The sequence below is a fragment of the Brachyistius frenatus genome, unplaced genomic scaffold, assembly GCF_029030835.1.
Source record: "Brachyistius frenatus isolate BFR_SWC_R1_liver_20210118 unplaced genomic scaffold, ASM2903083v1 Contig_84, whole genome shotgun sequence".
Lineage (NCBI taxonomy): Eukaryota > Metazoa > Chordata > Actinopteri > Embiotocidae > Brachyistius > Brachyistius frenatus.
Genome location: NW_027210683.1, coordinates 1 through 12500, shown reverse-complemented (window position 1 = coordinate 12500; position 12500 = coordinate 1). Strand labels below are relative to the sequence as shown.

Genomic DNA, 12500 nt, shown 5'->3' with positions numbered 1-12500 from the left:
AATGCAGAGCAGCCCCTCTCTGGCTCCGCCCATCAAGAAGCAGAAAACGGCAGGTGAGAACAAAAATATGTTGATGGATTTTTACTGTGTTCAGATTTCTTAGACACAAACAGCTGACGTCCCGCAGAACTCTTTTAAAACTCTTTAAACTCTTTTTAAACTATTTAAAAACTCTTTAAACTTTTTAAACTTAAATCTTGGTTAAACTTCACATTCACTAAACGTTCATCTTCTCTATCGGAGGAGTTTCAGTCTAAAACTCGTGAAGAAAACGCAGCTTTTATTCTTCGTAAATAGAACGATGGTTTCAATCAGCAGCGTTTCAGTTCGTAGAATCAAATCTTGATTTTGTCCGTTTGGTCGTGCAGACGTGACGCTCAGCGCTCTGAACGACTCGGACGTGAACAGCGACCTGGTCGACATCGAGGGACTCGGAGACGGATCGTCCAGCAAGAAGCTCAACTTTGACCAAGGTGAGCATCTCATGGTCGTTTAGTCACGTGACTATTTCACATTTTAACAATATTTATAGAAATAAAAGACGATATTCAGCGACTTCGCGAACTCTCGGCTCGTCGGCCGGCAGGTTAACGAGTCGCGTCTACGAAGTCGCCTCTAGCCGTTAGCGTTAGCTGACTCTTCATTTTGGTGTTTCCTCAGAGAGCCTCAACCTGGACTCCAGCCTCATCATGAACTCCAGTGACCTCCCCCTCCTGTCCCGCTGACCTTTGACCCCTGCAGAAACTAGGAGCTGCCTCTGTCTCTGACAAGTAAACTTTTATTTTGTATTTTTTAAGAGGACCTTCCTGTTCCTGTCGAGTCAAACTAAACTGTCTTTTATTCTTTTAGAGCCGCTGACGCCGAGTCGGCTTTTCTTTTTGTTTCATCAGTGACTTTTAGTTTGAACAGTTTCAGACAAAATCACGTGTTTCATGAAGAATAATGTGAAACGGTTTGTTGAGAAATCACGAGATGAATCGTCCTCTCAGAGAAGTTGTTTTATTTCAGTTATTTCATCTAAATTTAAATTATTATTGTCTATAAAAGTTCTTCAGTATAAAAACGTGTTTGAGTTTGAAGGTGTCGAGTTACATCAAAGTGACGTTCAGGCTGGAAACAACTTTTACAGATTGAATTTGAATGAAAAGATCATCTGAACGAGGAAAGAGATCAAATATTTAAATCAGAATGGCTCCGATTGTAAAACGGCAAATATGATCATTGTTGGAAAATATGAAATACTGGAAGATCATCAACATAATGTTTGATGAAGAAGAAACTGAGCTTCAACTTCAAATCTTTTTCTGTGTAGGAAACAAAATATTTTCCTCCTAAAGTCTGAAGACTTTTCAAACGTTAAAATGCTTCTCGAGGTTTTTGGAGGTGAAATAACTGAATGATGTTCCCGGATCTGATCTGATCCTGGATCTGATCTGATCCCGGATCTGATCTGATCCTGGATCTGATCTGATCCTGGATCTAATCTGATCTGATCTGATCTAATCTGATTCATTCAAACCGAAGGAACAAAATAAACTGAATTGAGAGGAAAGTTTCTCTGAAGATTTCCCCAACAAACCCAAACAGGAAGTGAACGGATCAGTCTGGATTTATTCTGCTTCATCAACAAATCTCAGGTGCATTGATTGATCGATTGATGTCGGCAACAGGAAGTTAGTTTCCTCCTGCACGTCGTGATGTTTCCACTGAACAGCTGAAACTAATCAGCTGATTAATTAAACAATGTTGGCCACGAACTACGATCAAAAACAGTCTAGTTTTTTTTAAATGCCTCGTGTACCTGACCAATCAGAGAAGTTCTGCACTGCAAGCCCCGCCCACAAAGTTCCTGACCCACGTGGAGGTTTGTTGACAAGAACACCAGACTGACCCTTTAAAAAGCTTCATTCACATCATGATGGAGCTGCGGCGACTTTAAAAATCACCATTTCCACTTTTATTAATCAGTGACTGATGTAAAAAAACATGTTTAATTATGTTCAGTAAAAAAAACTAAACTCAGAACAGCTGACTCGTCGTTTCTTCCTGTTGTAAATTGATTTCTTTGATATTAATCAGCTTTAAATACGATGACAGAAAAACAAAACAGAGAAGTTGAAACAAACTTGAAAAACATGTGATGTGAAGGTACAGATTTTATTTGATAGTTTTCATATAGAATATAATATTTATTTATTTATAGTGTGTACATGAACAGTTTCCACTAAAAACTAAAAAGTCATTCTGCGTCATTTTTACAGCCATGAGATCATGACGAGGGAATGAACACGTGAATATAGACTTTTATTTTTCACTTGCATAAAAATACATCATCTCATTCGTTTTATGTCGAGAATTTGTCCAAAAGAAAAAGAAAAAACATATTTACAGTGTGAAAATACTCGTGAATGTTTTTATCGATGTGCTTTTCGTTCCCTTTGTCGTCGCCAGTAAAACTCCAGCAGCCCTTTTTAACGTTGAATCTCACTCTGGCAGCTCGTCGCTAGTTTCGTCCCAACAATAAGAAGAAGTTACGTTTTATTGTCGCGTTACAGCTTCTGAACTATTTGGAGAAAATAAAAACGTAGACCATTTTTTCGATCCTTTGACATTAATTTTAAAGTGCATTTCGTTTTCATTTAAAAAAATGCTTTCGTTTAAGTTGAGTACAGAACTCGATTTCTCTTATTTGTTTCCTCGTGATCAGAAAATGATTCCCAGCAACGACAACGATCGTGTCAATCACGGTGATAAATTTGTGATCCCGACGTTAATCTTTACGGTTTATCCCGGAATAAATCGTTCACGTGAACCAACTTGTAACCGCGAGAAATCACGTTATGTTGATTTTGAGAAAACAAAATAAAACCATCGGAAATAATGAATTGATATTCAGAAATCCTCACTGACGGTCCGGCTCTTTGTTCCCAGAGCTTTCAACCATATTTCATTTTCTTCATGCAGACGGCGGTTTTGTCGGACAATTTATTTTCCACGTGAGAATTTGTCCAAAAGAAAATGAAAGTGTGAAATGTGGGTCAGGTGATCTCAGGTGTTCCCAGACTGAAGAAGACTCGGGGACGCCTACAAACTGGACCTGAAGATGTTTGCTGAGGGAACTACGGGTCCTCAGAAGGGTCATCTTCAACGAGCGACTGTTGGTGCCGAGATATCGTTTTAACACCAAGAGTGAAAATATCACTTTAATACTGAAAAACGTTGATGAAGGAGGTGAGAAGAAGAAAAGAAACGTTCACGATAAACTCGCAGTAAGAACCATCGATAAGAACCATCGATAAGAACCATCCGATCGATACGTCAGCCGACCTTCGACCTTCGACCTGCAGAACGCCAAAACCAAGAAAAACAGAAACCGGAAGCAGAACGCTAAAAAAAACGATTTTCAAAGTTGCTGTCGGAGAAAAAAAGCGTGAACAGGGTTGAAATCTGAAGATAAAACTAAAAACATTCCAGCGTTTTTCTTTCTGTTTCAACCAGTTCTAAGATTTATGGTTTCGTCTGTTTCCCAAAGCTGGAGTTGATCATTAAAATGTTTCATTCAGATTAAAAAGTGGAAATAGAAAAACATAAACGTACAATGATGAGACACTTCTGGGAACCTGTTGCATGATGGGATGTTTCACACGAACAACGTTTAACGCAGGAACGCCGGCGAGGGAACGAGTCCGAACAGCTGAAGGGTTTTTTGGGTTAAAAACATTCTTTGAAGCAGAAACTCGTACGAACGGCGAGATCGCCACCTGCTGACGTTTCCCAGCTAGTTCACGTCACACTTCTGATTCAGCTACATGAAAACTGTTTCTATCGTCATAGTTACCAACAGTTCGGGATGGTGAGTGCAAAGTTTAAAATAATACTCAGGAAACTTAAAGCTCCAGAGCAGCAGAACGTCGTCCGTCTACGTCGGTCCTGCTTCTCAACTCAGTCTGTCAATCAGTCCTGATTAAAAACTATGATTATTTTTTTTATTCTGAAAACATTTGAAAAACTAAAATAAAGCAATTATGTCTTTTACAGTAAACACACTTAAACCCAAACCTGTGACAGGAAGGTTGTTTTTTTGTCACGGTTCAAAGTCTGGTAAAAAAAATGTTTTAGTGCTTTAATAGTAACAATAATAATAAATCTATGACATAAATATGATCAATTATTAGTTGAACGCAAATAATTCTAATTTATTAAACCACTTTTCAAAATAATTTTAAGGCAATTCATGATTTTATTATTGATTTTTAATTATTCCCATTATTTCATTGTTATTAATAATCTGCTTGATTGAAACGTGTTTCTAGATTTGAGTTCTCAGCTGATCCCGTTTCAACAGCTCAACATTTCATGTTTTGGCTTCTTTTGGCTAATAAAAATAAAGTATTTGTTAAAAAAAAATAATGAAACATTTAATGGTATTGGCACCATTATGGATTAATTTCTAATGATACCTATCAGCTCCTGATTGTTTAAAATTGTCGCATTGACAAAACGAACTCATCCGGACGCGTTTCAAACTCGAGTTCTTTTTTCCGAAGCAGGATCGACTCCGAGACGTCAACAAGTCAAGAAATGAAGAAATAAAGCAGAAAAAGCAGCAAATATTTGACAGCATTTATCACATGAGGATATTTTATCCGTCATGTAACAAAGATTCAAACGGTTTAAATAAACTGTGCAAAGTTGTGACAATGAAAAAAAGTTCAGAAAGCATTTTGGTGACGAACTCGTCCGCGAGTCGTTCTTCACGTCATAAAGACACTTGAATAAAAACAGCTTATAGAGACTATATGTACAAACGCATCTCACAGATCAGGTGATCAGGACGTTCTCCGAAAAAAACGCTGACCTGACCTCCGAGACGACGACATGTTTTCAGGCACGACGATGAGTGAGAGTACGAAACTTTACAATACTGTGCAAGTGCAAACGCCTCTGACCTTTGACCTCTGACCTCTACCGAAGCCAGCTTTGTGCTCACGTGTCGAGTCATTAATATGATCAAAGTCCACGTCGGTGAATCGCTGCTTACGGAGTCATATTTTTAAAGGAAGTCGATACGAAGCCGGTCTCGAACACGTGCGGCTGAATTTGATTCGTACGAAACGGTTTCACAGCCGATCGTTGTTCACATTCAAAATTCAACAGGCTGAATATTTATCACAATAATATCTAGTTCAAAAATATAGGTGAAACTTTTTTTTTTTGGCAAAGAAACTATTTTTTTAGGCCTAAAGGGGCGTGGCCTATATCAGCTCTATCTCAGGAACACGTGGCTGTAAAGCATTCGGATGTAAACTACGGTGTGAGTCTTTATCATAGCGCCCCCTCATGGTTCACTTCAGGGGGCTTTTTTTAAATGATTTTTTTAAAGCGAATTTTCAGGCCGTTTAATTGGACGAACGAATTGGACACGACTTCGCCGCCGTCGGTGCTGAACTCGGAGGAATCTAAAGACGTGCAGAGGATTTATCGTAGAAGTCGTTGGTCTGAAAACTAGTTGTGAAAAAGTAAAAGTATAAACGCACCTCAGAGGAAAGAGCGAAGATTCATATTTACAATCAGGCTGCAGGAAGGTGAGCTGTCGGTATTCATAGATAATATAGACACACTATTAACAAGCTGCTATGAAGCGCTCCGTCGCCCGGGGCGACCGACCGGCCGACGACGCATTAAAGTTTTCGTTAAAACACAAAAGTTTTCGACGACTGAAACTTTGTTCAGAATTTCTGTTTGACTCAAACATATCTGACACAAAACAAACTGCTCGACCCCCTTCGTCTGTTTCCGATATATTTCACAACTTTTCATTCGTTTATCGTCGTTCTTCGTGTATTCTGTGAAATGTCTAAGAATAACCTCGGTTCTCTGCCGGAGTCCAGATCGAATCCGTCAGTCGTGACTTCAGCTCGTCGACATAAATCTACGTCTTCCCGACAGAAACATCAACAAGTTTCCAAACTTGACTTCCAACCGGTTTGACTCCTGGATCGTTACCGTGGTAACAAATATTCCTGAAGTGCCTTTTCGAGACCATTTGGAAATAAAAATAAAATCGCCTTCTTTTACGTCTTGATTAAAACTCAAGACCTTATCTGAAGCATCAGCACCTCCGAATCTTTAACTCTAGTCGATCTTGGTGAACAGCTGATCGTGAACAGCTGATCGGTCTGACGGGAGCCGAGATTTTATTCATCCAAGAAGCAGCAAAATGACGCGACTCAAAGAACAAATTTGACAACTGTTCCAACACGTTTGTCTCAGATTGTTGGGGAACGTGGCCGGGGAACGTGGCCGGGGAACGTGGCCGGGGAACGTGGTCGGGGAACATGGCCGGGGAACGTGGCCGGGGAACGTGACAGCTGTTGTCCAATGAGCTGAGTGATTGGAGAAGCGGCCAATAGGAACACAGCTCGGTCTGTCTGTCGGGACAGATGTGGTTGCAGGAAGGGGCGGGGCTTACAGTGATGCTTGCAGATGATTGGAGCAGAATTAAGGTGCCTCCTGGTTGAGTGTCTCCAGAGCTGCTGGTGGTCGGTCGGCGCCCACAGTGACGGGTCGGGCTGACGGGGGCTTCAGTGTCGGGGGTGCTGGTGGGAGATGAAGGGAGCGAAGGAGGGGGGAGGGGACACAGACAGAGGGCTGGACTGAGGACTGACGCCCCCTGCTGGAGGAGACTGTGCCACCGACTGAGACACACTGATGGGAGACGAGAGGCGGGAAGAAGACGGTGAGTTTTCATGTTTTATTTATAATAATATAATTATTCATGTGTTTCAGGTGAGCCTCACCTGACTGTGTAGCTGCTGCGGTGGGTGGGGTCTGTTACCCCGGCAACAAAAAGCTTCTTTGGGGGTCCGTCTGACTCCACCCCTCCTAAAAGACAAACTTTTTTTTTAAATTATTCTGCTAAATGTTTCAGAAAGAAAACAGTTTTTGCTATGATCCGTGTTTTGTGACAGTTCTGTCTTTTAGCGTCTTTTAGCTGCGTTTCGGTCTCGCTGCTCTCAGAAAGAAGACCGAAAACAGACCAACAGGAAAAGTTCATGTACGAAGAAAAGTCTGTCGTGTCCACAGCTTGTTTCCACTGCCCCCGTGTGGACAGAGAGGTTCCTGCAGGTTAAATCTGACTCACCTTTCCTCTTCAGGGGCGTCAACGCCGGCCACCTCACCGTGGCGCCGACCGCCGGGCTGCAGGACAACCGACAGACTCGTCAACACACCGACACAAACGCAGAAAACACCCGATAAAAAGGTCTGTTTGTGTTTGTACGAACCGGAAACGCCGGGTCGGACTCGGGGACGAGTTCGGTGTGACGCCGCTGTCCTGCGACGGAAACCACTGAAGAAGAAGAGAAAAACAGAAGAGCTTGAAACTTGATCTGGATTTAGTTTAAATGCTTTGATCTGGATTTGGTCTGAACGGTCTGATCTGGATTCAGACCAGGATCCAGATTAGTATGCCAGATGCTGAAATGCTTCCTGGTTCTTTCCTGACCAATCATATGTCTCCATCTAATGCTCTAAAAATAAACTACACTACCCATCAACCTCAGTGGCCTAACTGACAGGAAGCCCAGCCAGAGACCATCAAAATAAGAGCGCGGCGGTGGAGGCTCACCGCTGGCATGCGGTCGTGCCACTGGCTGACTGGAGGAACCGGCATGAGACTGGAAGGACTGGAGAGACAGAGGAGACGTTACGATCGGCTGCTTAGAGCTCAAGCTGCAGGTGTGCAGGTGTTTTACCTGAGTCTCTGCAGACTCCCTCTGAGCGCCATCTCCATGTTCTCCTCCTGACCGAACACAAACAGCTGCTGTTAGACTCCATGTTGGATCGCCGAGGAAACGGGAACTCCATCCAAACGTTTCCTCTGCTCTTTAAATCCTGTCGTTGACGCACGTCGTAGTTTAATTTAACTGGACGACATTTTAAACGTTGTTGTTGTTGACATCCTGTAAAGATGTTGAGTGACTCTCACTTCCTGTTTCTACCATTATCTCTGCTGTCCTTTCAGAATAAATCTCTGGAGAAACACAGTTCAGAAGCTGCCTGAGAATCTGTCTGATTTTAAGTTTCCTTCAGTTTCACAGTGATCAGTGATGTTTGTCTGAACTCCCATGATGCACTGCAGCCAGGAGCTGCTCACACACACTTCTGCTGCGGTTATATTCTGCAGTGACGTCCTGAAGCGGCTCAGTTGGTTTCACCCACAGTCTGAAACATGCTTCATACACTGTCAAATGTAGTTTCTTATCATATTACTGTCCTCACCTGTCTCTTGTGGTCCAGTCTGTCTCCAGTCAGAGAGAACGGAGACACGAGCTGAAAGGAAACAAACAGGACGGATGAACGAGTCCTGCAGACCTGCGCTCATGTTCAGGCCTTAAAGGACCAGTTCACACTTTCTCAGCTTCACACTGATCTACCAGCCTCACTGACGGAGGAGGAAGTGAGTCCTCATCTGGAGCCTCTACTACCATCTAGTGGTTGAACACTGCAGCTGCGTTCATGTGGCTAAATGTTGGTTGAAGCAGCACTGCTCTGATTAAGTATTAAATATATACACATAAACACACACAATGTTTTTGCTACTTAAACATGTGAATTTGATCCAACGAGAATTTGTTTCAGAATTGCAGCCGTGAAACAGAAGTGATGAAGACAACAAGCTGCTGAAGGTTCAGGACCTCGACTCTGATGATAGTTCCTACCTCTGGGGAACATATTCTGTGTTACATACCTGTGATGGGCAGCTGGGGTTGATGGACACGCTGCTGCGTCGGTACCGAGCCGAGGACACCGGACTGAAGACGGTCATCCCGTCACTGAGAGACATCAACAACATGAGACACCTGCTTCTGTTTAATCCTGAATCACTAACAGAAAACACTTCATTCATTTCTTTAAAAAAAAAACCCACAACTCTTGCTAACTCTGTCATCCTGTCGTGTTCCTTGATTGAATATTTGCTATTTTTGTTCTCTGTATCTGTCATGTAAAACTCATAAATACTATTTTAAAGACAAGTTTTGTTGAAATAAGTATTGTTTGTTAAAATTCCGAATTAAAGAGTATCTCTGATGCATTAAGGATCACGGTAAATGAGAGGTGTATGTTGGCTACCTGAGAACAATAAATATAAATTGAGTGATTTTTGAATGGAATTTGGTGTCGATGTCATACCACTGACCTGACACTGGTGATCATGGGGGCGCTGTTCGACCTGCGGAGTGCCCCGCCCCCTCCTGCTCCGCCAGCTGCGCCTGCGCACTGGTCCACTTCCATCCTTTCCATACCCTAGTCCACAGGCCCGGCGGTTGCGGCGCCAACTGCCGGCCTTCGACCTCTCGATGGCGGTGTCGGGGCCTTACTCAAGCCCGGTGGAAGCCCGACCCGCAGGCCTCAGTAGAAGCAAACCCAGAGCCGCCAAGTCCGCGGGCTGAACACCGAGGCGGCCTCCGCTCTACCGCATCTCCGTCCGAAAACCACCTTATCCGAGTGGGACTGCGGGACAGAGCGTCACTTAACACCCGCAGCTCCGCTTCACTGGCTGCTGCTTCTAAAGCAGATTTTAGGACTCCGTAAAACCGCGAAAAAATACGAACCCGCCGCAAAAACAGCCGAGACCAAGTTCCGTGTCGTCATACAGCCGAACCGAACCGAACCGGGCCGAACCGGGCGAACTTTTAATTCGAATCCACGCAGTTGACGTGACTTCAGGATTAGCTGTTGAGCTAACTTGGTTGGCAGTAAAAGCTCCAGCCAGACACCAGAAACCCGACAAACAGCTGCCCGACACGGTGAACCCCGGGCCGGCCGCCCGGTCCTCCGGCAGCGGCGCTCACACGGTCCCCAGAAGCACCGAGCACACCTCCGGGGAGGCGAAGAAACTCCGAAAATTAACAGTTGGAAAGATTTTTACAACATAGTCCTTCACCAAACAGAGGTAGTAGCTCACCAACTGTGGAAACAGCGCCACCGCCTGGTGTCAGGGGGAAGTGCAGCCTGGAGGAGTCCTCAAAACGGCTTCAATTCAACTTTCCGTCAGCTCAAAGCTCAAAAACATCACATGTTGAAGCTAAAACCTCCAAATGTTATTTTTATGAAACAAATCAAATGATCGCTTCATAAGATTCAGACAGTTTTAACTGATCTTTGATTTCTTTGGCCAATATAGTGGAATTAAAAAGGTCTTCTTGAACTGCAGAAACCCTGATTTATGACTATTTAATATAAGAAAGCATTTTGAATTGTTTAAATCAGCCTCTTTTGTTGCTGTTATCCATATTACAGGGGAAAATAAATAGTAATTCATATTGAATGCATACTTAAAGTACTTAAAGGAAATAAATATGTATTTTGGCAGCAAAGGAAAACAATTATTTATTGCAAGGTAATTATGGCGGCAATTATTTAATTCTTTTTTGATTAATTTTTTTCAATGAATGTCAGATAAAAGTTAAATCAACATGATTTCATGTGTTGTTGACAGACAGCAGAAATGTCTGATCACACGAACCGAAGCTGAGTCACGGAAACGTCGTTAAAATACAATTCTTTATGATATTTTATATATTGATATATACTTCAGTATATAGTAAATATAGTAACACAGTAAATATGAGGGGGAAGAGGTTTGGGGGTTCTCATGGTCTCATTAAAGTTGTTAAACTCTGAATCTTCATGTCTGAACTTTCATCTTCATCTCCGCGAGGCTCCAACATCTGATGATGATGATGATGATGATGGGAGCCTCTGGATGAAGATCCGCCGGTGGCTCGTCTGTTTTTAGCCGTTCAAACCTCCGCAGAAGCCAAGAGGTTAAAGCGGGAGGAGCGGAAGGGGAGGAGGAGGAACAGGGAAGCTGCTGCTTTCCTCCAAACACACTTCCACTACTTTTCACACACTTTCAACACTTCGTCTTCCATGTTGCTGTAAACGAAGCTTCGCGCCGCGGTCAGGCCACGCAGCGAGGCCGGCGGCCGGAGGGAGCCGCGGGGGGACGGACGGCGACATGTCGGAGAGATCCGGAGCCGTCTGGATGTGACTGGTAGGTGGGTAAACCCTCCGAGGTCTCCCCGCTGCTGGTAAACAACATGCGGGCAGAGCGGGGAGACGCAGCGGGGAACTTCAGATCCACAGCCGGACTCAGTTTACGGTTTTAATCCAGGGAGATTATTTCATCACACTTTGAAGAGTTTGTGACTTCCAACTGAATTCTGTGTAACTGGAACTATGAACAAAACCACTAAACTGATAGAAAACAAGTCATATTTATATTTAAGATCTGAGACCGGGTCTTGAAGAAATAGAGGAAACATGATTATTAATGAAGGACGTAACCATAGTGAGGAGCACTGGGATTATCCATGCGTGCATATATATAGATATAGATCTATATATATACATATATATATATATATATAGATCTATATGTCAGAAAAATGTCATATGTGAATCTCTTGTTAAAGTGTAGTTTGTGTGCGGTGCAGTGGTTAATATTGATGCCTCTCAGTGAAAGGTTCTGGGTTCAAATCCAGACCTGTTAGGTGGTGGTTTTACAAATTGCCTTTAGGTGCCTCTATGTGTGATGGACTGGTAATGAATATAAACCAAGTCATACTATAGCATGTCGTCTATAATATGATGATATAAAGTCACACTATAGCATGTCGTCTATAATATGATATAAAGTCATACTATAGCATGTCGTCTATAAGATGATATAAAGTCATACTATAGCATGTCGTCTATAATATGATATAAAGTCATACTATAGCATGTCGTCTATAATATGATATAAAGTCATACTATAGCATATCGTCTATAATATGATATAAAGTCATACTATAGCATAAAGTCATCTATAATATGATATAAAGTCATACTATAGCATGATAATATGATATAAAGTCATACTATAGCATGTCGTCTATAATATGATATAAATAATAGCATGTCATACTATAGCATGTCGTCTATAAGATGATATAAAGTCATACTATAGCATGTCGTCTATAATATGATATAGTCATACTATAACATGTCGTCTATAATATGATATATAGTCATACTATAGCATGTCGTCTATAATATGATATAAAGTCATACTATAGCATGTCGTCTATAAGATGATATAAAGTCATACTATAGCATGTCGTCTATAATATGATATAGTCATACTATAACATGTCGTCTATAATATGATATATAGTCATACTATAGCATGTCGTCTATAATATGATATAAAGTCATACTATAGCATGTCGTCTATAATATGATATAAAGTCATACTATAGCATGTCGTCTATAATATGATATAAAGTCATACTATAGCATGTCGTCTATAATATGATATAAAGTCATACTATAGCATGTCGTCTATAATATGATATAAAGTCATACTATAGCATGTCGTCTATAATATGATATAAAGTCATACTATAACATGTCGTCTATAATATGATATATAGTCATACTATAGCATG

General features: G+C 41.9%; 2 protein-coding genes across 4 annotated transcripts in view; one reads left to right on the top strand and one right to left on the bottom strand.

Moving 5' to 3' along the window:
- Window positions 1–2025, top strand: part of bacc1 (BPTF associated chromatin complex component 1) — a 5899-nt gene extending 3874 nt beyond the window's left edge. The window contains exons 4-6 of the mRNA XM_069709612.1: window positions 1–53; window positions 369–473; window positions 661–2025. The exon at window positions 1–53 is cut by the window's left edge and continues 177 nt beyond it. Of these exons, the coding sequence (XP_069565713.1) occupies window positions 1–53; window positions 369–473; window positions 661–725 (223 nt within the window). The 3' untranslated portion in view covers window positions 726–2025. The remainder of the gene's footprint in view (window positions 54–368; window positions 474–660) is intronic.
- Window positions 2026–6498: 4473 nt separating this feature from the next.
- Window positions 6499–9991, bottom strand: LOC138627406 (P2R1A-PPP2R2A-interacting phosphatase regulator 1). 3 transcript variants are annotated; one of them, XM_069709697.1, is made up of 9 exons: window positions 9203–9991; window positions 8753–8864; window positions 8284–8334; window positions 7758–7804; window positions 7631–7688; window positions 7287–7351; window positions 7145–7200; window positions 6801–6885; window positions 6499–6708 (listed from the first exon to the last, which is right to left on the bottom strand). In XM_069709697.1, exons 1-9 carry the CDS (start codon window positions 9304–9306, stop codon window positions 6585–6587), a joined length of 702 nt encoding a protein of 233 aa, XP_069565798.1. In that variant the 5' UTR covers window positions 9307–9991; the 3' UTR covers window positions 6499–6584. The 3 variants fall into 3 exon arrangements, with proteins under 3 accessions (XP_069565798.1, XP_069565800.1, XP_069565801.1); XM_069709699.1 differs by having other exon boundaries at window positions 8753–8837; XM_069709700.1 differs by lacking the exons at window positions 7631–7688; window positions 7758–7804.
- Between the last annotated feature and the right edge of the window lie 2509 nt (window positions 9992–12500).

Coding starts and splice junctions, on each gene's coding strand:
- LOC138627406 (XM_069709697.1), bottom strand. CDS start 9,306: ATGGAAAGGATGGAAGTGGACCAGTGCGCAGGCGCAGCTGGCGGAGCA. Junction 8,865..9,202: donor CCCATGATCACCAGTGTCAG/GTCAGTGGTATG, acceptor AAACAGAAGCAG/GTGTCTCATGTTGTTGATGT. Junction 7,689..7,757: donor GGGAGTCTGCAGAGACTCAG/GTAAAACACCTG, acceptor CTGTCTCTCCAG/TCCTTCCAGTCTCATGCCGG.